The following is a 24,260-nucleotide window of genomic DNA, read 5'->3' as shown; positions in this document are numbered from 1 at the left end:
GGGGACCAAGGCTCATGCATGAGGTTGGTGCAGAGATGGACCTGTTGCTTTTCCAGCAAGGCTCATCACCATGGCATGGAGCTGCCACTTCTGCAGCACGGTAGGCAGGAGAGGGGCTGCTTTCTCCTCCACAGAATACTGGATATGTTGCAGCATCCCCTTGCAAAAAGGGAGGCAGAGGCTCTCCTCCAACATCTCCATCCCACCCTCCCCAGAGAGAACCAGCGGAGTCCCCCCTCACCTGTCTCCACCTTGGAGTGGTCCATTCTGTCGGTGACCTTCTCTTGACGGAGGAGGTAGTCAACGATCTGCACCCCGATGGGGGGCTCCGAGTGCCCCCACTCCAGCACCACCAGTGTGCTGCTGGGCTCGTGAACGGTGGAGAGCCGCAAGCTGGGAGGCAATGCCAGCCAGTCAGCATCTCAGGAGGGCAAGGTCTACCAGCTGTCCCCACTGCCCACCCATGCTCACCTTCACCCATGTCTATCACCGCCTTGCTGCACTTTTGTGCCTTCAAAAGGCAACAAAACCACTAGGCTGAGGCACACAGTATGGGAGATGATGCTGAGGACAACCTCAGCATGGTGCAAAAGGCAGCATGAGTGTGTTTGCTAGTGCCACTCGCTCTGCTGTGCGGACCACATGCAAACGCGCCAGAAACGAGCTGGCTTCTGTAGGGCAGTCTGTAGGGACTGTTTTTGCGTTACTCTGTCGCAGAAGAAGGGCTTCAAAGCCATTAACTCATGGGAGAGAGCAACCTCAGGAGAGGAGCAATTCCCCCTTCTCCCACCATGGCTCTGGGCATGCTGGCCCAAAGGGCTCCTTCCCTGGGGTTGCTCTATGGGGATGGATCCAGAAAGAGCTCCCCAGTCCTCAGCTGAATTTAGAAAAGACACGGCATCTCTGCACACTGTCTGATTTCCAGGTCCCCCATCCACTTGCAAACCTGTCCCACGAATCCACCCCAGCCCCACCACCTCCTGCCACCATGCCGTTGGCCATTGCCACCAGCTCCTCCCCGTCCCATCACACCACGAGGCCAGTCTGGACATGCATGGAGACCTACATGGGGTGTGGGAGAGGCGCACAGGTGGGCAGCCCATCAGCCCCAAAGGCACTCGAGTCACAGCGGCACCAGTCCTCAATGACATCCCCGCTGCCCGAACACCACAGCGAGCTCATGGTGGCCTCCTGCAAGAGCTAGGAGAGATGAAAATTGGGTAAGCACCCAGGCAGGTTAACTCCCATCTCACCACCACTTGAGTCAGTGCTCATCCATCCCCCATTGGGTTCAGCATGGTCCATCCACCCTGGAGAGCAAGGCTGGCCAACAGGCAAGGGCTGCCACAGCTTGACATAATGCTACCCGGGAAAGCTGCCTGCAAAGACCACCCCAATGCTGTCCTGCCACCTCCATGCCAACCCCACCACCCCCAGGCAGTGGTTTCTCACCCGCTGGGTCTGGTTGTTGGTGACCAGCTCATAGATGGGGGCTGCTTTGGTGACCTCCAGCAGGATGGGCTCAGCTGGCATATCGGGACTGGAGGCGACATGGCAGAGCGGGCAGGAGGAGGGACAGCGCCCGCGGCTCTGGCACTCCATCCGCACGCCGGCTGCCATGCGCTTGGTGCCTGACTCGGAGAGGCTGGCGATGTACTCGGGGAAGGTGAGCACCTTGGGGTCCCGCTCACGCTCCTCTGATTCATCCGAGGGGGAGTTACCTGGAGAAGGGGGAAAAGAGGGACACCAGGGTGGCCTCCAAGCCATCGATAAGGGGATGTGAGGGGGCTAGAGCCCTGCCTTCTACCCAGGAGAGAGGCAGTGCTGCCTAGAGACCCTCTGTATCCTTAAGAGCTCCCCATTTGCTCTGTAGGGATGAAACACTCACTGGTTTGCAGAGGAGGAATCGGGACCAAAAAGTCCACCCTGGCCTCTGCTGTCTTATGTCCTTTTGTCTCCCCATGCCTCAGTTTCCCCAGCCCTTCACCCGGCACTGGGACACGCACCCTTGCGGCACATCTCCACGAGAGGGAGCCTCCTTCATACGGCTGGAGACTCGGGAAGGACCTGGCTGGACACCTTAACTCCATGCTGATGCCCCACCAAACCCCCCTGCCAAACCACTCTGCTGCAAAAGCTCTCCTGGTCCAACAGCTGCCTTCTTCACCCAGCTCCCCCGGTTCCCAAGGACCTGCACCAAAGGTGATGCAACAGAGCGTGCTGGAGACCAGAGAGGACAAGCATCAGACCGAGGTGCACAGAGTGATGCTGACTTGTTAACCTCCCTGCCCAAAGGTCTGCAGCCAGCAGCACCAAAGAGCTCAGAATGAGCAGGGAAGACTTGCAAGTGCCTCACGATGTCCAGATGCCTAGAAAGCTCCTGAGATGGCTACAAAGCCACCAAGCCCCTCTTCAGTTGCTTTGCCCCTCCTGTACTCAGTCCCCAAGCAGGAGAAAGGAGATGGAAAAGGGTTCCCTTTCAGAAGCTGGCTCAAGCCTGGCTCATCGTGTCTCTTCACACTGTCTTGGGGCATAATGGAGGTGAGCAAACTTGCAGCTAGGCAAGGAAACAGGGTATTTCCCTAAGGGCTTAGCATCATCACAAAGCAAAATAAAATGGAGAGATGGAGCAGGCCGCCCAGAGAGGTTGTGGAATCTCCTTCTCTGGAGGCACTCAAAACCTGCCTGGATGTGACCCTGTGCAACCTGCTCTGGGTGAACCCGCTTTAGCGGAGGATTGGACTAGATGGTCTCCAGAGGTCCCTTCCAACCCCGACCAGTCTGTGGAGGCAGGTACATCCATCAGGACCACAGACCCCCAGCCAACCTGTGACAAGACTGAAGGCCCTGTGCACACAGGGGAATATCTGCAGGTCTTAGCCTGCCAGCCTTCAGGCAACCCTGCAGTCCAGCAGGCTCAGATTTACAGCAGGAAAGCATTGCCGCTGTCTACGCTTTTCCCAGCTTCGTGCCAAGCTGCCCGATGCTGACTGCCACCGTGTCCCTGCCACATGGGGCAGTGAGCCAGACTGTGCACTTGATGGGCTCTTCTCCAGTGCTCCCATACCAGGAAATATTTTGACACAAGGGGAAAAGTCCTGGCACAGCAGTCAAGAAAGTGGAATCTGCCCATCACTGCTGTGCCCTGGCTCACATCACCCCACCGCTGCGAGCCTTGCCATGCAGGGGAACGGTGCTTTTCACCCAAAATCCCTGCCAAAGGATGTCCCTGGCTCTACACCTAAGAAAAAACGGCCCAGAGGGACCACTGATGGTGGTTGGTGGTGTCAGAGGAAGCTGAAGGATGCCCAGGCAAAGCCTTGCCCCTTGGGCAGGCTCAGGGCATCGCTGGTGGTGGCTTGGTACGGGCTGGCTGCTGCAGGGAGCTGCTGGAGAGCACGTCCATGGCTCAGTGGGAAGATCTCGTTGCAAGGGTTTGCTGAGAAATGGGCCAACACTAGCCTATCCTCAAGAGTCCTGCAAAGAAAGCAAGGCTATTAAAACCCGGGGTACAAGAGCATTGCTCCACACCCCCAGCAAGCTGGAAACACATCGCTTTGAGCTGGCTGTGAATTGCAGCTTAGCAGGCACTGAGGAAAGGCAGAAGAGCTAGGGAATGATTTGTCTCTTGCAATTTCTCAATCGATATCCAGCTCCTGATGTTTGCAAACAAAAAGCAAAGGAGGGAAAGTGGCAGGTGCCAGAGCGAAACCGAAATGTGATACTGTGGGTGGAAAGAGACTGCCAGACCTGAAAAGCCTCCAGGCAGGAAAAAAATCAAAGAGGAGGAAATTGCAGGAGGGGAAAAAAAAAAAAGTACTTGCAATCAAAAGATGCTACATCTGGAGACAGCCCATAGCAAAACAGCCACGGGTCTGTATTTTCGCAGGTGGGCTTGGGAAGAAGTCCACACTCCAGGAGGTCTGAGCCCACAGGATCCAGACTCAGGCTCAGAAAGAAGCTTTTCCCACACAAGAACCTTGGAGAGAGAACAAATGTCTCCACAGCCGGGACACAGCAAGAGCAGCACCAAAGGCTGGTGCCAATACTGAGAATTATAAAGCTTCATAATGGAGATGATGTGGTGGTCACAGTGCCTGTGAGCTCTGAGCTCATGCTGTCTGCACCTGGTAGCTCCTGGGCAGGGAGCAGCAAACCAAGGTCACCTAAAAAGAAGCAGCTCCACGCAGCATCCCCCACGTCCAGGCTTGGGAGCTGGTTTTTGCTTGCTGCTCAAGCCTTGGTGGTGCAACCCGACTTCCCCAGCACAGGCAGCAAAATGCCTGCAGGCAACTTTGCAAAGGCAAGCACAAGAGATGTGCTGGTGACAGCAGGCAGGCATTGGGCTGCCTCTGCTTTTGGAAAGCTCAATCCAAACCAGCCATTGCCTCCCTGCAAAACCCCCTTCCACTGGGGATCTGTCACACCTCGCTGTAGTGAGGGCACCGGAGGGGATGCAGCAGTGCCAGATGTCCCCTGCACCACAGTGAACCTCCCAGTTCATAACTGGTTTCCGGACATTAAAAGCGCAGCACTGACAGACTAGGAGAAGAAAACACATTAGCAGGACAAAAGTCTGGCCGCAGGATGCAAGTGGTAGAGAGCAGATATGGTGGAGACAAAAGGAAAGGAGGAACGGGATTAAAGACAAATAACAGTTAAGTCCAGAATCAGGCAGCATGGCTTGGTGGGATTAGTGCATTCATCTCCCTAGGGAAGTGGGTATTTATCTTCCTTTCTGGCCTGGACTAACAAGTGCTGTAGTCCACAGGAGTCCTTTGGCCGGCATTAAAGGGTGCAAGAGCAAGCTGTAAATAAGAGGATGAGATGGGATGCAGCCCTGACACGGGCTGGGCACTTTCCCTGCAATGCCGAAAGCAAACCCAGGTCCTGCTCACATGGGGTGGCTGTGGAGACCCTTCCTGGGGATGAGCAGGGCTCCTACCTTTGCTGATGTCTTCGTACTCCAGCCAGAGCTGCCGCTGGACCTGCCTGTTGGGATACCAGATGGAGCAGGACTCCTCAAAGCCGTACACTGCCTCCTGGATGTAGTGGTTGCCAAACTGGTCCAGCAGTGCCACGAAATCTCCACGGGATGTGGCCCCATCCAAAGAGTGGAGCGCATTGCTGAAGGCTGGGGAGAAGATGGGATTTGATGCTCGGATCCCAAAGGACCCCAAGCCCTTGCCACCTCCCTGCACGCTTGTGATGGGCAACCAGCCTCTGAGCCCATCATCTGCCAGAAGAAGGCTGTGTGTCCTCTTGCCACCCCTTTTCCCTTCTCCCCCCCAGCCCCGCACACTTACACTGGGAGATGGTCAGCTGGTTGAGCCGGACGTGGTACATGACTGACTGCACCTTCCAGTGCTGCAGGAGGGGGTACCCGGACACCTCACTGAAGTTCACCATCCCTGCCAGAGGAAGGACATGGGGGGTCAGCGCCACTGCTCAGGGATGCCTCACCACCGGGATGGCTGCAGCCCCTCGTGCTGGGCCTGGGGCAGCACAGCCAGCAGGGGGGAAGAAGCCAGGGGAAAGGACTGTGCATACACCACACCCCCCAGGGAGGCAGCCAGGCATTCGGAGCTGAGGGTCAGCTGCTCCCCAGCAATTAAAATCATGGCTTTGAAGGAAAACACATGGGTTTGTTTCATCCTGCCGTCTGGGGCTCTGTGTCAGAAGATAACGAGCCTCCTCCTGCATCCCCTCCTGCTTCTTTCCCACCACCAGCTCCCAAGACATGCCCAGGTGTGCTAATTATCTCACTAATGAGAGTTGCATGTTTTAATGAGCTGTTTGCAGGCCTAGGAATGGTCACCATCATGCCCCATGTGCCCAAGCATGGCCAACCAAGAGGCCATTATGAGAGCCAGAAATTCATGGAGAGCAGGCTGGCCGGCCACTGTGTCCTGCCCAAGACACAAGCTGAGGTTCATGGCAGCTCAGCTTCCATGAGGGATAAAGAGGCCACTGAGCTTTGGACAAAGCCCCAGAAAAGGAATTGAAGGATGCCCACGGCTCTGATTTTGGTGATCAAAGCATCCCTTGGTGTGCCACAGCAGGATGCCAGGACACAGCTACCTCCTCCCTCACAGCTCTGCTGCCGTACAGCCATCATACACACCTCTGCTCGGCGCTGAAGTGGCAAACTGCTGCTAAACAGCCACGCAGCAGGAGTTCAGGAGGATGACAACGGGCACCTTCCCCCTCCGTAACAAGAAACGAAGGCAGAGGATAAGCAGGATAAGATCCTTTGCCTTCCAGTGCCTCTCCCTTTGGTGCTGGCTGCTCCCAGCAGCTCTTCACTGCAAAGTGTTTATGCAAAACCAGCCCTTCCTTACTCAGCAGCTCTGCCTCTCGTGTACTGACAGCAATATCCAGATCTACTTACCAACAAGCAGGGAAGATTTTACTTCTTTTCTTTTTTTTTTTTTTTTTTTTTTCCTTAATCAGCCACAAAGAGCCAGCAGAGTAGTGGGAAATGAATAGGGTAATTTACTGGCTTCTGCCTCACCAACATAATTGCCAGTGGAGTCCCAGTCCCACCAATCCTGCTGTGATGCTGAGGCCCCAGTGGCAGTGCCTTCGTTACATCCAGGTAACCACGTCAAAGGCAGTACAGCCCCATCAGGAAGCAGGTGTCCTCCATCCAGGGCTGAGCATCCCCATGGCTGCAGGGGTGACCCACCAACACGTCTTTTTTGGGGTAGCTCAGCCCTGCTGGGACCTGTCAGCACCCTCCTCCCTGCCTGCATCTGCCTACGCACAGGGCTACCTCGCCATGCACCTGGTCAGGGCAACCAGCACCCACCAGACCCTGGGTCCAGCCCATGGGTGCTCCCAAAAACCCTCCTGGGAGCTCTGCCAAACAAAGCAAATGCACAAGGTCTTGTATGAGACCACCCAGCAGACACCTTCCAAAAGACCTTACTATCCACATCCCTCACTTAGTAGCTGCCTGGTGTCCTCAGCCATTTCAGCCAACAGTAAAAGTACCAAGGAAACAAAGGCTATTTAGGGGTGCTGGCAAAGCGGTGGAAGAAAAGTATGTCCTTGAAGGTTGTCTAGGAATCCATGATAACCCTATTGCTCATGGCCCATGATGCTCTGGCAGGACAACCCAAAACATTCTAGTTTTGTTCCAGCAGGGTTTGAATGCTTTGTTATGCCAGCAAGGGGGTTCTGATTTGGAAATCAGATTAAAAGTATTTGGAAAACCTTTTTGCCTTGAATAAAAAAAAAAAATCCTCTTTGAAATACCCAAAATATCCAATGGACACTTGAGCTTTTACACTGTACAATTAATTTACAGCCTTTCCCTCTCCTTCATTTTTAATGCCTTGCTCTTACCACTGCTGCTGCTGCAGGTGAGCAAGAGATGCTAAAGCCAGATGAAGTACATCCCATGGTAGATATATCCCCTGGGAGGGGTAGGTGCTGAATCCAGGCATGCCAGCAGCCACCCTGCTGGGAGAAGCACAGGTCTGGCTGGACTCACTCACCAGTGAGGAACTCAGGGTCGGGTGTGGGGTCAGAGAGTTCCTCTTGGCACTGGTTCTCCAGGGGCACCGTGGCCACCACCAGCCCATCTGGCAGCTGCTGCTCCAGTCCCCGGGCAAAGTTGTTCTGCCTGGAAGTTAATTGCAGAGAGGAAGGAAGGGCTAGAGGACTGGGGAACTGCCTGGGATCATCCCCACCAGCTGGAGACACAACCCAAAAAGCCACCCAGCACCAAGCCTTTCCTTTGGGTACAGGTTACAGAGATGTCTACTCTAGATGGAAAGCTTCAGATGCGCCTTCCTCACCAGCCCCTCCATCTCCTGCAAAGCTTGGCCAGATGTGGATGCACCAGGCAGTCTGCTAAGGCCCGGTCTCAGGCTGCTTCCCATGTCTTCTTGGAGAGAATGGTGAGGTCTGACCCTGCTGGGGTCACCTCCCCATGTCCCCAGCTCACCTGAACGTCCCTTTGAGCACCTGCCCCGCGGCCACCTCCTTGGAGTGGTTATTGTAGCCATAGAAGATCTCCCCGAAGAGTGTCTGGTTCATGGGCATCTCACGGGGCTCACCGCAGTCCCCCGTCTCAGGGCACGACTCCGAGATAAGCTGGCATGACCGCCCATCCGTGCTCAGCTTGTAGTCCTCAATGCACCTGGGAAGCCAGCACAGGGTACACCGTCAACTGCAGCCCCCACCAGTAGGGACTGGGGCCACCAGGCCACCCCAGTAGGGATGCTGGGAACAGAGGAGACCCTCCCACCCAACCCTACAAGCTCAGGCTGGCAACGGCAAGGTACAGCAGCACTTCGGGGATGTTCCTGTGGGCAGGGCGGTGATGGGTCACTCACCCGCAGAACATGAGGATGTTGTAGAGCAGGGGTTCCTCGGGCAGGGGGACCATCTGCTGCAGGCACAGCTGCTCGCAGCCCCCATTGAAGCCATCTGAGCAGTCCACACCAACGTGACGGTCATAGCAACCTGTGCCGTCCTTCATGGGGCTCAGTCCTGTCGGGCACTGGTAGGGGTGGGGGAAGCAAGAGGTGAAGCCCCCAAGGAAGAAACCTGGCCCTGGGGCTGAGGCAGAGGGGAGGGCTCCAGCACTGGAAATCGCAGCCTGAGCGATGCTTGGATGGCTGCAGGACAGACAGCAGCAACATCGCCCATGGCTGCAGATATTCCTCCTGCACCAAAGCCTCTTTGCAGCCCTTGGGGACAGTGCAGCCCCTGGAAAAGGAGCCCCCCCAAGCTCCCCCACCAAGGTAATGTGCTGGCATCAACCCCACTCACCAGCACCCAGCTCTGGTGACCACCAAAGCAATGCTACCCTTTCGAAACCCACCATGTGCCCCACGCTCACAGCCTCCCCACCCCAATGTCCAGCTCCGGTGGCATCGCAGCAGGACTCCCCAGCCCCACACCCCACTCTGTTTCAGGGTGTACGCCTTCCCTGCACAGCAAAGTGGCTGTGGTAGTGACAGGGGACACACATGAGTGATGTGGGACCTCCCAGAAAGCCAGCAAGCAGATGCGCTCTTGCTCCCACCTGTGTGCGTGCAGCCAGGGCAGGGATGAAGGAGATGCCAGCCTGAAAACATCTCTTCCCACTGCAAAACCAACCCCAAAATATCCATCCCGAGGCAATGGGAAGGGAGGAAGGATGCAGCCCTTCCCCTTCCGCCCTCCCCCCTCCGTGCTCACACCAAAGGAGATTGGCAGGTCCCTGGGGGCCACGCACCACGCAGCCGGTAGAGTCCAGCTTGCGGTCCGAGATGCAGCGGAAGTTCTTGCTGCAGCCCCCGTTGTCCCGGGAGCAGTCCCGGACAGGGCCGAAGGAGTCAAGGAGGACCTCCAGGCTGTCGAAGGAGGAGGAGGTCATCAGCTCTTCCCTGCAAGGAGGAGGAGGAGGAGGAGGAGGAGGTGTGTCACTGCTCCAGTGCGACATTGCAAATGTGTGCGTGACCACAGCTGCTGCATGAGTTTTTGTGGAGCTCAGGTTTCCCTTGGGCTGACAGCAAACTGAATAGCTACCAAGTTTTTAGAGGCATGCAGGAGCTGCTGAGACGAAGAGAGCTACCTCCAAAGGCTCATCTTTACAGGCATCAGAGAGAGGCAGGTTAATGGACATACTAATCTCCACCTGCAAGACGTGGGGTGGAGGTCCCAGCTGTCATCAACTTCCATGTGCTTTGGGTTGGTCCTCTCACTCCAGGGACACACCACTGGTTTATTTGCTGAAATGCCTCCTAAACACCCTTGCCCCGCCATCGCACCTACCTGACCTCCACTGCATCCTCCATCACCGTCATGTCAGTCTTGCACTTTGCCGAGGGGTTGATGGCCAGCTCGGCTGGTGGGATGACAAAGCTCTTGCTCAGCGGCAGCCACATGCCTTCCCCCAGGGTGTAGGTGAACCTGGCAGAGAGAGCAGCAAAGGCTGGCATGGAGGGAAATGCCAAGCCCATAGGGCTGCCTCTACCCAAACCCAAGCCCTTGAAACTCTCTCCTGCCCTGCAGGGATGCCAGCCTGAGCAAAGCCAGATGGGCAGCATAAAGTGGGGTGGCTCCTCTGAATGCACCCAAATGACACCCAAAAAGCACGTGTAATTTAGGTAATTTAAAACCAAACTGAAACAAAACAAAACTAAACAACAGAAAGGCACTTCCCTTTTCAGTAGAAATCCTCCTTCAGAGCCTAAACCTCACTCACCACACACGGAAACGGAGAGGAGGAACTAGCTGCTGGGCATCCAGCATCCCACATGGCACCTGGGCCTTCCCAGCCTTGCTTGCATGTCCCCAGGAGGTGGCACAGGACAGCCATGCTTAGCACTGCCAGCTGAGGTACCAGCCTGCCAATATGCCCTGACTTGTATTCTGGAGCTCCAAAGGTTGCTTTTACCACTTACCGAAAAATCTTGTCGGACGGCTGCTCGCCCAGCACCAAGTCAAAGCCACGCTGGAAGATGGTGTATGGCCAAGGCCTGGAAGAGAAACTAAAGAGCATCACACCAGCATCATGTCCCTGCTGCCACTCACAGCCTAAAATGCTTCCCCTGCTTAGCCCACAGCTCACCTGCAGAGGGGTCCTGGGACAAGACAGCTCAAACCAAGCCAGGACAAGGTGATAAAACAGCCCTACATCCAAGATCTTAATTTTGGGGTTTCTGCAACATCAGATCCTCGCCCAGCCCCAACCTGCCAATGGGTCAGTGGTGTATCACATCCTTTATTTTGGGGCACAGTGCACTCCAGTCGCCCCCACATTCACGAGCCTCACACTTCTGCATGCTTGCGTACCGCCCTGCCAGCCCCCGTTTTAGTGATTTGTGTCACAGCCATCGAAATGGAAAAATAAAACCAAAAAGCAGCTGAACCCTCTCTGTGAGGCTTTTGGAAGGGAGCATGTTAGGACCAGGGCAGCAGCTTCACCACCTGACTCATTCTCCTTCAGTTTCATTGTTCCAGGAGCGGAGCTGAGCAAGCCTCAGCCCCTGTGGGACTTTGCAAAGGGGTCTGGAAGACAAGCTGGGAGCTTGGAGCCAAGCAGGAGGCTGGATAGCTGATCGCCCCATCTCCTCCATCTCTGCCACCCTAGATAGCACAAGGTGATGTGCCACCACAATTCGGTGGCTGGTGCCCTTCGCTGGGACACCCAGGGCCATGATACCACAGGACATGCATCCCCAGCGGCACAGCCCCACTGGCAGAGCATCGCTTGCAGAGCGAGGCCGACAAAGCAGAGCAAGGGGAGGCACAGAGACCCGACCATGGGTAGGCTTTCAATCAGGCAACACAAACCCCACTCCCAAACCCTAAAGCTCAAAATCCCTTCTGCAAGAGCTCAAAGCTGGGGAAAGAAAGAGATTTTTCCATCCTGTCACATTGCCGCTGTTAGAATTCAGGGTGAGAGTATCAGGTGCCGCCAACAAGCCCAGGGATTTTCTCCAGAGGCAATTACAGCTCTCCTGCACAAGCACTTTAATTTCTAATCTGAAGTTATTTCAGCAAGGACAAAAAAAAAAATAAAAAAATCCTGATTGCAGGATTACAGCGCACCGTCTCATTTCCTCGCTGGGATACAATGCCATTTTCCCGTCCGGTTGGCTGGGAGCGGGGATTACATTCAGCCCGCAGATCGGATTGCCCTGAATGAGGTCAGCTTCAGCCAGAAAGCGATGTGCTCCTTGTGTCTCACCAATACCTTGAATGCTTCGCGCCTCTACCTTCCAGCGTTCCCGCAGATGGGTTTTATTCTTGCTTCTCGGGAGCACACCGGGCAGGGAACAAAAGCAGAGGCAACGTATTGTTCCCTATTGATTTGGATGGAAAAGCAGTTATGAAGAGCAGCTCTGGGCTTGCGGCGGAGCTCAGCACTGGGAAAGGCACTGCGACAGCGTCACGGCTGCTGGACCTTCGCCAGATGGCACATCTGGCAGCCCATGGATGCCAACACCTCCAGGACATGCTAGGTGGTGAGCTTAGACCTGCCTGGTGGGTGGAAATCAGTGCCCAAGCAATCTTGCATCAACCCAGGGTGCAATTTCCAACCGTGGCTAAAATTTGCGTGATGATGGCTTTAAGCTGGGGAAAAAGCTTCCACGCTCCAGGAAGGGATCATGTGGCATCTCCCCAGCCGGCCCCACTTTGCCTCTGCTTGGGATCAAAAAAGACCCATTAAAAGGGATGTTCAGCCTTTAGCTGCATGACTAGGAGGCAGGGGACAACTCATGCTGCCAGGCACCACCAAGTCCTCGAGGACATGGTACCTTCTGTGGGTAAGCCGAGACAGTCTCCACACAAGACCTCCAGCTCAACAAGAGGCACTTACCCATCCTCATCTCCGAGGAGGCTCTTCAAGAGCTCAGTGCCAACATTTCCACCCATGCACCCTTGCTGACTTGTGCCTTCTGCTGCAGAGGATGGGGCGAGATCTCCTCCCCCAGGCACACCTCACCTCCTCCATCACTGCCTTTTCCCCGCTGTGCCTCTGCCGCTGTTTCACCTCCTCCTCCCTCTCCCATGCATGCAAGCTTGTGCCCACACGGCTGTCTCCCTCCTTGCTTTCTGTGATCACTGGAGGCACCTCGCTGCTGTGGTTTTTGTTGCTCTTGGCAGGTATTTTGGTTGCATGATCTTCAGAGCTCACAAAGGAAAGTGGGACTGATCAGAAGCAGCTCTGCACCTCGTCAGGTTGGATTAAATGGGCCAGAAATGACAGCTCTCAGCTCCCTGCAAGCCTTGGCACTTGAGTAGGTGTCTGAAACAACACCACAGGGGAACACCAGGGCAGCTGAGAACCAGCAAACTCCCCACACTCAGTCAGCAAGTTCCCACAGCCAAAGCGCTGCCAGTGCATTCCCAGGATGATCTTCAGGCTTCTGCTTTTTCCAGCTGGACCATCAGCTATGCTTTGCTCCAGATCTGGGCTTCAGTGGAAGCTCCCGAAATACCTGCTAAGGCCTCCAGACCTGATGCTGCTGGTGATGCTCTGACCCACCTCAACAGGATGCTGGCCATGCTTGAATTGCATCCCCAAGGGGACAAAGCCAGACTGACTTCCAGCGTTAAGAACTGTGCTCCTGCTGGTCCTTGCTCCCTGCAAAGCTCTTCTAGACAAGATGGGTGGGATGAGGAATCAAAGGCTGGTGCCTGCAGGATGCGACCACGGTCAACTAATGTGGAGCAGCTGGTTTGGCAAGGGAGGTCGAAGGGGCTGCAGGAGACGGTCTTTGCTGAAGGCACTGAGAAGTCACTGCACCTGAGTGCAGCTGAAATGCCACTGGAGGAGAAGGTGATGGGCTGTTACACATGAAATATGCGACTTTATGTCTGGTTGCCTGACCCCCTGTGCTCCTGGGGGTTTCCACCTGTTGAGCAGCATGAAGATGGCCATGCTGAACCCCATCATGGCATCAAAGCACCAGCTCCCAGTGCGTGGACAAATGTGCTCACCGCATCCCTTCGCTGGTGGCTCAGGAGTTCAAGCCCAGGGTGAATGGACCAGAAGCATCCCGACGCTGCCTGCACCCCTTCTGCAGCCCCAGGATCCACTCCCCACAATAAAGTGGGGACCCATGAAGACCCAACACCACCCTGATGGGGGGCGAGCAGAGAGCAGATGTGACATGAGCATCAAACTGCCAACTTCTCATGCCAGCGACGTCCATCCCGGCTCCTCCCTGACTTTGTTTTGCTTTGCAATGTCTTTGCTTGGGTTTCAGCTGCCTATGCCTCTCCCCTTCCCACCTCCCCACCCCCTGCCATCCCTTCCAAGCAGCTCTTTATTAAAAATGCTAATGCCAGCACTTTCTCCCTGGGCTGCCCGTAAATCTGCAAGGAGAATGAGGCAGGAGGAGGAGGCGGATGGGTGGTTTGGTGAAAGGATCTGAAAGAAAGAGGAGCTTTTTATCTGGCTGTCCTTCAAGCTCGCAAAGCCGAGGCACACAGCAGGGGATGGAGAGAGGCAGAGGGGGAAAAAATATAGAAAAAGGGGTGGGGGAAAAAAGGGAAAAGGAGAGAAAAAAAAGACTCTAAGCAGGAAAAGTGCTGTCCTTGTTATTTCAGCATGTCCCTGCCTCTTCTGTGGGGTGGGGAGTGGATAGCGCGTGGGGCTGGGACAGGAGGAGCAGGTGCATGGCCAGGGAGGGGGATAACCGCATGCAGAGGAGAAGCAGCACTGTGGGAAGGGGAGGTAGGTGAGCAGGTCATGGGCTCTTGCTGGAAAAACAGGATGCCAGGCTGTGGGGTGGAGAGAAGGGTAACTCACCCTGCTTGGGAGTGGGGCTGGGGTGGCCCTCGCTTGCCAGCTGCTAGAAGAGGATGAAAGCGCCCAGCCAGACACATTCAACAAATTGCCTTAACGTGACCTAAAAGCTCCCCATGCTGGGGTGAAGCCCGTTACAAGTTGAAAGGGCATGTCGAGAAAGACTCCTTAAATGCAGACCCTCTTAAATCTCATCAGGGTGTCTGAAAAGGACACCCAGGCAAGAACCGCACATGGGGATGAGTCATGGGCCATGGCACGATGGATCTAAGGGCTGAGATGAAGAAGTACAAATGCGGGCAGGTAACGGCTTATTAACTAAAGGCAGAATGAGCTGATGAGACTTTTGGTCAAGTCATACCATGAAGTAACCACAGGAATTTGGTTTGATAAGCAAAGATGAGGCAAGGTTGGTTGGGCTGCTGGAAACTGCATCCTACCTGGGAAACATTAGAGTAAGAGCCAAAAAGCAGCTAATTAACAATGCATATCAAAGTAGGAAGACAGGCTGTGAACACACAAACAGCACCAGCCAGATTTGTTTAAAACAGCTGAAGAGCAGCACAAAAAAAACACCCCAGCTGATCAAATGTATCTGCTACCTATGATCAAAAAGATTTTATTTTTTGAAAAACTGATGAAGATTTAGGGACCGGATGCATTGGGTAAAAGACGTACCGCAGAGGCATGGATCTCAGCACGGTACCCAAAATACACACAACACACAAAGACTCACTGCCATCGCCAATAATAGTTCAAAGATGAGCTCGCCTCCATGAGCAAAATTAGATGCTGCTGACTGAACAGACACCCAGTCAACCCATAATCGCTGTAAATAAAAACAAACCAGTGGCAAACCTATCTAAACCAAAGGGTTGAAATGAGTTTTCAGATCAAAATGCCACCCTAGGAAGTCTGCATCGCTCCCAAGCACATCGAGGGATTTGGCAGAGCCCCCAGGTCCTGCTTTGGTGACCTCCCCCTTGCTAAGAGCTAGCGTGGCTTCTCTGGGGATGGACTTGCTGCCTGCTGGTGCCACCCTGCAGCACATCGCTCCAGTGCTGGAGGGGTTAGAGCGTCTTAGACAAACAGTCAGAAGCGATTCAGGCACAGTCGATCTTGCCTTGGAATTTGCGGGGAGAGAGTAGAGGATTTGCAGACAGCTCTTCCAGGTGAGCCTGTGGACAAGCCGGTTAGGCTGGAGCTGGGAGCGAGCTGGTGAGGGCAACAAAAGACAGCGTAGCCCGGCAGCTCAACTTCCACCCCCTAAAACGTAAACACCAGGTTAAAGCTACAAGTCGTTCAGTTAAACAGGCTCTGGCAAGACAGTTCTGCTGGACCAAAGAGAGTTCATCACAGACATGACCCTGTGGAGGCCAAGGGTTCACAGGGGACACTTTAGGCAGATAGAAGATACCTCCACCATCACAAGCCCTTGCAAGCAGAGCTGCACCAAGCAGCACCTGGACATCAGGAACAGATCACAGCGCAGAAAAAAAAAACATTAAACATCAGGTTGGCCTCTGCATCACAATGCTTAGTGTGGGCATGCTTTCAAGCGCCCCTATCTACAGTGGAAGCTGCAGGCAGTGGTGGTGAAGTGTGGTTTCAGCTGCTGCCATTTTCAGAAACAAAAACCTGACAAGTTCAAGGAAGAAACACAACATAACCCTGGTTTCAAACAGCTCAAAAGAGGAGCTCTGAAAGGGTGGTGCTGAAAAAGCCCCTATGCTGCAGTGTCAGAGCCTTCTCAAGAGCCCAGAGAAGGGCAGAAGGACTTCAGTGGCCCCACCATGGTCTAGGGCTGTGTTGCACTTTGGAGAAAAAGAGACCTGCTAGGTTTCTCTGCTCCAAACAGAAAAGTATGTTGGAAACTGCGTGTAACTTGCCGTAGCCAACTCTGCTGTATGAGATAAGACCCAAGACAATATGTATCCTGGCCAGGTATGAACACTGCTGCAGAAGGAAAGGCAGAGCTCAAGCATGAGCAGAAGGCCCCCATGGGGGCACTGGGGTGGAGCTGGGTCTGAAAAGCAACTCTAAATCCCCTGGAGGAACAGAGTGGGTCCTGAGCACCCTTTGGGTTGGCATTGCTGAGACTAAAGCTAGGTCCGGAGCTGCAAACAGGTCCAGAGGGCTTCAGGAGTGGATTTGTCCTTCCTGGCCTTGGCTTCTTTCCTTCTTGTTACCATCTATGTTTCGTCCCAATTCACCTGAAAGCAGCTTTTTCTCCACTTTCCCTTTAGACGCCGGAGCAGCTAGATTAGGAAGAAGAAGCTAGAGAAGAGCATTGTGCACTGGAGGAAAAGTGTGAAGATGCAGACCCACACCCAGGAGCAAAGGAAAAGCACAGGGGAAGGGAGCAAATGCTTCTCCACCATGCTTAACCATTTTTACTACCTGCCTCAATGGACAAAGTCATTTGCCTTCTTGCTTTTTGCAAGGTCATGGACCCATGACCTTGCAAATCTGCCTGAGGCACAGGCTGGCACCAAAGCCATGTGCAGTTGTGGGTGGCCGTGGACTCTTTCCAACCCACTGTGAGACACCCCTAAACACAACACATCCCAAAACAGGCAAGTTCCTGGCAAGGGGAATATTCCTTCCCACAGCCCAGTCCCATGGCTCAGTTCCTCTGATTAGTTGGGCACAGGGGATCTGGGGACATCCCTGTTGGACACTCGTCCCCTGGCGGGGAACAGGGCAGGGAGCTGTATTTCTGCCTGCATTTTCCCACCCCAGCAGCAATACCTCACAGTGGCTTGGGGACCCTGACCACACCACCCATCACATCCCCAGCATGGGGCCACTTGTGCCATGAGCATCACTTCATCCCCAGCCTGGCCCAGGGCACCCACAACAACAGCCGCCCTTGTCTCCCACGGCTGGTGCTCCGCACTGGGTTTAATTGCTAAATTGCTTTTAAAATTAAAAAAACAGAGAAGAGGCTGGAGACAGAGCAGCAGTGCTCTCCCTGGGCCCCAGTTCAAAGGGATGCAGCCAGGGCTGGCCGGCGCAGGCAGCTCCCCGCAGCTGCCATCCCCTGGCACAGCAGCACGGCAGGGGTGCCGCCAAGCCCAGCCTTTGATGATTTTCTCTTCCCGCTGTGAAGACTAATAACTTCAGAGAGGGCGTCCTGCCACGTGCGGGGCTGCCGCTGCCGCAGATCCAGCTGTGGTACAACAATATGAAATGGGGGGAAAAAGGGGGTTGAAGGTGGCGGTACACATGAGGCCTCTGGTTTTGGGGGTGTCCTGGCTTTCTGCACACTACCTCCAGCCATCCCTGGAAGTCCCCATCTGCATATCAGAGATCCGTGAGTGTTAAGGACCAGATGGGGCATCCTCCAAGGGTCACAGAGAGATGGGAATGTTTGGGATCCCCCATCAAATTGCTGCCAAAACATCAGAAAAATTTCCCTTTGTACTTCCATGAGTGCAAAGCTGTGGAGCAGATGGCAACTCCTCTGCTCCCTCTAGGCCATGGCACCTAACCATCTAATTTGCCCAATTTTCAATGGGGTGTCCCCAGCCCGCAGCCTCCATCCTCCACCGGGGACCTCAGCCTGACCTCAGCCCTCCTCTGATGCCCTGCACACCCACACTGAAAGACCCGTGAAGTGCAGGATGCCGAGGAGAGTGCCCGCAAGGGGAAGAGAAGCAGCCTCAATCTTCGCCAGGGGGTGTTTACTCTGAAACCTAGCAATGGCCCCTTCCACATCATCTCTGATTATTTCCAAGAATAGAAGACCTCGCCTCCTGCAGACCTGCTGCAGAGCCCTGCCGTACGCTGGCCTTACTATTCACCCAGATGCTTCTAATTCTTTCCCCCAAGAGCATTTGCCAGAGCCCCACTACATGGCTGCTGAAGCCCAGCAGCTCGTGCGAGGGCGGACCAAGCCCGGGCGCACCGCGGCAAGCGCACTCACCCCTGGTTCGTTCCCCACTCGTTCCGGATGCAGAGGTGCTTGTGCACAGGGTCCTTCATGTAACCTTCGTAGCAGAGACACTCACCTATGGAGAAAGGGGGGGACAGGAGGGACAGGGGAGGACAAAGCTTTCCACGTGCTTCCCCGCTGAGCCCAGCCTGCAGCCACACGGGGCACCCAGCAGCTCCGTTGTTGCACGTGGAGTGAGGCAAGAAGGCATTATCCCACCAAAGCTGGGCTGAGCAGAGGTGACCTCCCAAAGCCACCCAACTGCTTGACCACCTACCAGTCTCGGGGTCACACTGGTGTTCGCAGGGGTCGAGGAGGCGCCGGGCGCAGAGGTCCAGGGCCCAGGGCCCACTGGAGTTTTGCTGGGAGAAGAGGACGACCTGTGCCGGGTTCAGCCAGTCACTAGCGTCCAGCTGGCTCCCCTCCAGCAGGATGAACCGGCTCCCTGCCAGCAAAAGGGTAGTCAGCAGCGGTGACTCGCTGGTGTTCCCTCCATCCCATGATGGTCCCCTGCATCCCATAATAGACCCCTCCATCCCACGATGGTACCCCTCCATCCTGTGATGGATCTCTCTATCCTATGATGGTCCCCTCTATCCTGTGATGGATCCTTCTATCCCATGATGGTCCCCTCCACCTCGTGATGGTCCCCTCCATCCCATGATGGATTCCTTCATCTCTTGTCCACCCCCTTCATCCTGAGACAGTGCCCTCTGTCTCACAGCAGCACCCTCTGTTCCACAGTGAATCGTCTGACCCATGCCCATCTCCTCTGCCCTGTGATGGCCCGCTCTGTCCCATGCCTATCCTCCATCCTGTGACAGCCACCTCCACCCCTGTGCCTGTCCCCTCTGTCCCACAACAGCCATCTCCACTCCACACCTGTCCCCTCCATCCCACAGTGATGTCCTTCATCCCCTGATGGTTCACTCCATTCCATCCCCATCCCCTACATCCCATGCCTGTCCCCCCCACGCCACAATGGTCCCCTCAGTCCTGCGCCCATCTCCTCCACCCTGCATCCAAGCCCTGTGCCCCACACCTGTGTCCCACACCGATACCCCCTATCCCATGCCTGTCCCCTCTATCCTGCACCCATCACCTCTGTCCCACAACAACCATCTCCATCCTGTATCTGTCTCCTCTGTCCTGTACCCATGCCCTCCATCTGGTACCACTCCATCCGTCACTCCCTCACTGGTACCCTCCATCTCACACCTGTCCCCTCTGTCCTGCAGCCATCTTCTCCATCCCACAACAGCCACCTCTGTCCTCCACCCATCCCCTCTGTCCTGTGCCCATCCCCTCCATCCCATGCATCCCCTCTGTCATGCACTGGTACCCTCCAATCCATGCCTGTCCCCTCCAACCTACACCCATCCTGCATCTGTTCTCTCCATCATTCCCTCCTCTCCTCCATTACAGCTTACAGAACGGGGCAGGAGTGGGGGGTAAGACCATGGGGTGGGTGCTCACCATCAGCAATGAGGTGCTCAGGGACGTGGAGGGTGATCTTGACAACAAGAGGGCAGCTCATGTGGGAAGAGCACACCAGGCTGATGACACAGCTCGTCACACTGATGAGGGTCAGTGTGGTTTTGTTCACAGGACTCCGGGGGGACCCCACTGCAAAACATGAAAGCACAGTCAAACTTGTGACCTCAGGGACCCAGGAAGATCTTGGGGTGCAGCCAGGGGATCTCAGGGTGTAGAGTCCCTGCTCAGTCCCCTGGAAATCCAGCATCAATCCAACCAAGCAGAGTTGCTTTGGATTTTCGAAAGCATGAAGCAGCCTTTGCTGCAGGACCCTCCCTCCAGTCTGCTGCGACCAGGGTCTCCCCAGAACCTGGCAGCCTGGGCTCTTCCATACCCCTGCACTGCAGCACACCAAGACCTTTGCAGCATCAGGACTTAAAGCAGAGCAGAGATATTGAGAAGAAAGGTAATATCCCTTTTTTTTCCTCCCTCCTCGGCATTTCTCTCAGGTTAATTTTGCCATGACAACAGCCTCCTGGATCCTTTGAAAAAGCACCAGAGCCCTAACTGCTCAGGGCACACAGGTCTTTGACTTTTAATCTCTCAGCTGAAGAAGCTGAGTGGAAAAAGCTGGCTGGGGGCTGAGTGGGTATCTCCTGCGGCAACAAAACCTGAACCAGCCTCCCAGAAAAACAAAGCACCATCCAGCAAACAAGGCTTAAAAAGGGAAAATAGACACAAACTCTCTTCCCCAGAGGACAAAACCTCCCAAAGGGATGGAAAACCTCCCAAAGGGATGGTGCAGGGCAGTGGGGTGAGAATCCTGCCTGGGGAACAAGCCTGTCCCCATCCTCCACTGTACATACAGCTCACACATGCATGATGCTGGAGCAAACTCGCAGCAGCACCACGCTGAGCAGCAGCACGGGAGCTCACGGGACAGCCTCTGAAGCATGTTACTCATTAATACACACCAAAGCCCAGCAGAAGCCTCCAGCAAAAAAATCAGAATAAATTTCCTCCTCTGCTGAGAAACTCCACCGGAGAGCAGCAGCAGCCCGCTGTGGGAGCAGGGACCGGCACCTGCCCACGGCAGCCCAGATCATGCTTGGATTTCCATCTTTTGCTGATGGAAAGTCTCCAAACCTGGAGAGGCAACGGCAAACAAGGCAAGAGGGGCCACGGCTCACCACCCGCCTCCGTGCCCGCACCCACCTCGGCTGCGCCTCCGGCTCCGTGAGGGATCTGTGTAGAAGGTCAGCTGGGGATCGGTGTCTGCCTCCGTCCCCGAGTCCCCCTCAGGGTTGAGAAATGCTGAGCCGGCTGCAGGGGACACCGAGTGTGGTCATGGCAGGGCTGGCACCATGCCACCCTGAGCCATCACATCCTGCATCACCCCTTCAGGGCAAGCCTTGCCTTGGAGACCAGGAGCCTTGTCTGCCAGGCGCAGCAGGGATAGTGTGTTCTCCCCTTCCCACCACACACAGCCATGCCCCCTGCCATGGCTCCCATTAGTTTGCAACTTTTCCCTGTGGCCACGCCAGTATAATAAAATATTTATTGTGGCAAACACCCTCTGCATCTTTGCATCCAACCAACCCAACATCATCTGCACCCTTGCAGACACCACTGTTTCTGCTTCCCCCCACCCAAACCCTCCTTTTCACGCTCTCACCCAACACTGGCCTCCTTTCTCCATCCCAGGAGGGGGAAAATTGCTGGACCGTGGGTGGGTGGGAGCCCAGAGCACCCTGTCCATCCCAGGGACACCCCCTACCTCGCGCTTTGTTGTTGATGCGCTTGCGCTGGCTGCTGGAGGTGTGGGACAGCAGAGTCGCCTGCTGATGGTTCGAGTCCACGGGGCTGGTGGCAATGATGTTGTCCTTGTACTTGTTCATCAGGGACAGCTTGGCATTATCACTCCCTGAGCAGGAAGAATTGAAGGCAAAATCTTTCAGGGATAAAGATGTTAAAATAGGAGGGAGGTGAGAAAGAGAGAGATTTGCCCAGATCCATCTCCAGCATCTGTATGAGGCAACCAGGGTGTTGTGGCCATGGGGCCAAGCTGCTTCCAGTGCACCCTCACAAGCTCCTCAAAGCCTGAGGGGGACCGGCACCTCCACCAAGCTAGCCAAAAGCTGAGATTTAACATTCAGCCTCTCAGGGCACTTCTATGTACTCAGGTCTGTAAAGAAAACCCCTGGAGAGCTTTAGGAATCACACCATGGTCTTCCCAAACCATGTCTCAGTTGAGAAAGCTCCAGTTGGATGGCTTGTTTAGTAATATGGCCCACAAGCAAGTGTGTTACAAGCCTCAGGGAATCCCTGCTGGTGATCAGAAGACAGCGTTAACTCTGAATCATACTGATGGCAAGTATAGTTTTACTACTAAAAACCTCAGCTGAATAAGACACTGGAAATCCTGAGACACAGAAGGGAATTTTGGAGGTCACCACAGGGTAGCTCAGAGAGGACACCATTCTGGTTCTCCATCAGGCCGCAGGAACCAAAGCCCTTCCCCTCCAAGCTGCCAGCCACATCCCACTCAGCAGGGGCTGCTCTCAACTGGGTGTAAGATCTCCCAGCAATGGAAGTGCTTTCAGAGTGCCACCAACATCTCACAGGCAACAAAGACTCAGAGAAACAGGGAAAATGCTCAAGAGAAAACGTGTATATGGAGCAATGGAGAGAAAATGATTTGGAAAGGACCAAGCTCAGCCCATGCCCCACTGCCCCATCCCCACCTGGTGTGAGGTCCATGCTGGCCTTCTCGTTGCAGCCCTGCAGCGAGTCCAGGGTGCGGGTGACCTGGCTGGCGAAGTCCTCCCCGCCGTTCATGCACTCACGCTGGAGGTGGTGCCGCAGGTCGGTAATGTCGTACTCATAGCCATCCAGGATGGGCGTCTCACGGATGCTGAGCGTCCCGCTGGAGTTGTGGCCCTGCACGCGGGCGTTGCGCAGGCTCTCGCGCCCGTGGCCCCCGATCAGCACCGAGGGGATGTAGTGGATCTCGTTGGCCGCCTCGGCGCTGGCACTCTTCTGGGGCTGCGGCACCCGGCGCCGCTTGCACCACCGCCGGCGGGTGTAGAGGATCATCACCAGGCAGAGGATGGAGAGCAGCAAGGCGATCATCCCTCCCTGCGGGCACAAACGTGAGCAGGGCTTAGCCAAGGACCAGCGCCAGCCACCCCCCGGGGATGCAAATGCCCCGGGGATGCTCTGGGGGGGCCAAAGTGAAGGCAACGGTGAGGAGCCTGGTCACACCGATAAGAGGTGCTGGCACCCAGCGCTGTCCAAGCACTCCCAGGTGAAGCCTGCCTCGAGCTGGACGAGCTTTGAAGTCACGAGTGAGGCATGAAAAAGCAGTATTTAAAGCAGAGCCTGTTCTGTTTCGCTCTCCCGCAACACGTCTTTGAAAGCAGAGATCAGATTTATTCCAGGCAAATGCTCCTACGGGCAACTTTTTCTGACCCATTTCCAACCGGTTTCAGTGCTGTCACTCTCAATCTTAGGAGATTTTCCCAGGGTATCCAGCAGAAATTGCAGCACAGATTAAAGGAGATCAAGGCTCGAGACGGCAAGATGACTGAAGCATGGTTTGGGGAATGCCTGGGGGGAAGAGACTGAAAAAGCTCCTGCCCCGCAGAGACAGACCCTAAAACCGCATCCAGCTCTGCCACCTCGCCACCATCCCCAAGGTCACCCTCCTGCGGAGACATCATCACTGCACGCAGACAGAGGCAGCAAGACGAAAGCCCAAGCTAGCCCTCATGCCCAGTCTGATAATAATAATAATGATAATAATGATAATAATGATAATAATGATAATAATAATAATAATAGAGTGAAGAGCTCCACGTCCATCCGCAGCTCTGGTCCCCCTTCCTCTTTTCCATGCAATAGGTGATCTTGATAAAATAAAAAAATAGTAATAATCGGCTCCATTAGGATAAAACATTAAGGGAATTATTGAATGAGAAGCAGGAAAGCCAGCTGGAAAAGAAGCTTTAACGGCCATTATGGTTTAACCCTCTTTCATTCCTGGGATAATGGAGCTGCGATGCACCCTCCAAGACTCTCTCCAAACTTTCTTTTAAAAAAGAAAAACACAAAAAACTACAAAGAAAACGCAAAGAAACTCCAGTGGTTAAGAAGCCAAGGAGTCCAGCAGAGGCAGGGGGGCTGGCTGGCACACGGCATCTCTCTGGCCAGCAGCCTGCAGCCAGGAGGATGGGAAATCTCTCTCTGGGGCTGAAATTGGCACTGGCTTCATACCTGGCCATGCTCATGCTGCATTTTTAGTGGTAAAGTCCAGGCCCGATTCTCTATCACGTTCAAATCCCTTTGAGTTCCTCTGATCCATAAATAAGTGAGGGCTATCCCCATCCCCACCACAGGCCTCCCATGGTATGGCTCTCCATCACCCTGAGGAAGGGTCCATTTGCAGATGGGGTGACAAGGAGGTGGGAGTAATACTGGGGCACTCCTGGCTTTCTTTTGCTGCCCTCTGTACGCACATCAAATCCCCCAAACACCAGGGAGCTCTGCCATACACCTGTGCTAGGAAACACGGGAGCCCAAGCTGGA

The 24,260-nt window shown here is 54.9% G+C and overlaps 1 protein-coding gene across 3 annotated transcripts in view; it reads right to left on the bottom strand.

The window, feature by feature from the left end:
- ASTN1 (astrotactin 1) overlaps nt 1-24,260 on the bottom strand; it is a 55,566-nt gene that overhangs the window by 8,642 nt on the left and 22,664 nt on the right. For 2 of the 3 annotated variants that reach the window (XR_008824734.1, XM_056356564.1), the window contains exons 3-19: nt 22,418-22,811; nt 21,451-21,597; nt 20,889-20,996; nt 19,674-19,823; nt 18,475-18,642; nt 18,189-18,273; nt 10,404-10,478; nt 9,772-9,909; nt 9,233-9,383; nt 8,346-8,512; nt 7,955-8,149; nt 7,503-7,630; nt 5,307-5,411; nt 4,946-5,134; nt 1,453-1,721; nt 1,067-1,200; nt 242-393 (exon numbers count right to left, since the gene is read on the bottom strand). Coding sequence is in view for 2 of the 3 variants with exons in the window: in XM_056356564.1 (XP_056212539.1) it covers nt 242-393; nt 1,067-1,200; nt 1,453-1,721; nt 4,946-5,134; nt 5,307-5,411; nt 7,503-7,630; nt 7,955-8,149; nt 8,346-8,512; nt 9,233-9,383; nt 9,772-9,909; nt 10,404-10,478; nt 18,189-18,273; nt 18,475-18,642; nt 19,674-19,823; nt 20,889-20,996; nt 21,451-21,597; nt 22,418-22,811 (2,755 nt within the window). In the remaining variant the exon portion in view is untranslated. The remainder of the gene's footprint in view (nt 1-241; nt 394-1,066; nt 1,201-1,452; nt 1,722-4,945; nt 5,135-5,306; nt 5,412-7,502; nt 7,631-7,954; nt 8,150-8,345; nt 8,513-9,232; nt 9,384-9,771; nt 9,910-10,403; nt 10,479-18,188; nt 18,274-18,474; nt 18,643-19,673; nt 19,824-20,888; nt 20,997-21,450; nt 21,598-22,417; nt 22,812-24,260) is intronic. The other variant, XM_056356565.1, reaches the window with a different exon arrangement.

The sequence above is a fragment of the Falco biarmicus genome, chromosome 11, assembly GCF_023638135.1.
Source record: "Falco biarmicus isolate bFalBia1 chromosome 11, bFalBia1.pri, whole genome shotgun sequence".
Taxonomy (NCBI): Eukaryota; Metazoa; Chordata; class Aves; order Falconiformes; family Falconidae; genus Falco; species Falco biarmicus.
This window is presented reverse-complemented; position numbering and strand designations above follow the sequence as displayed.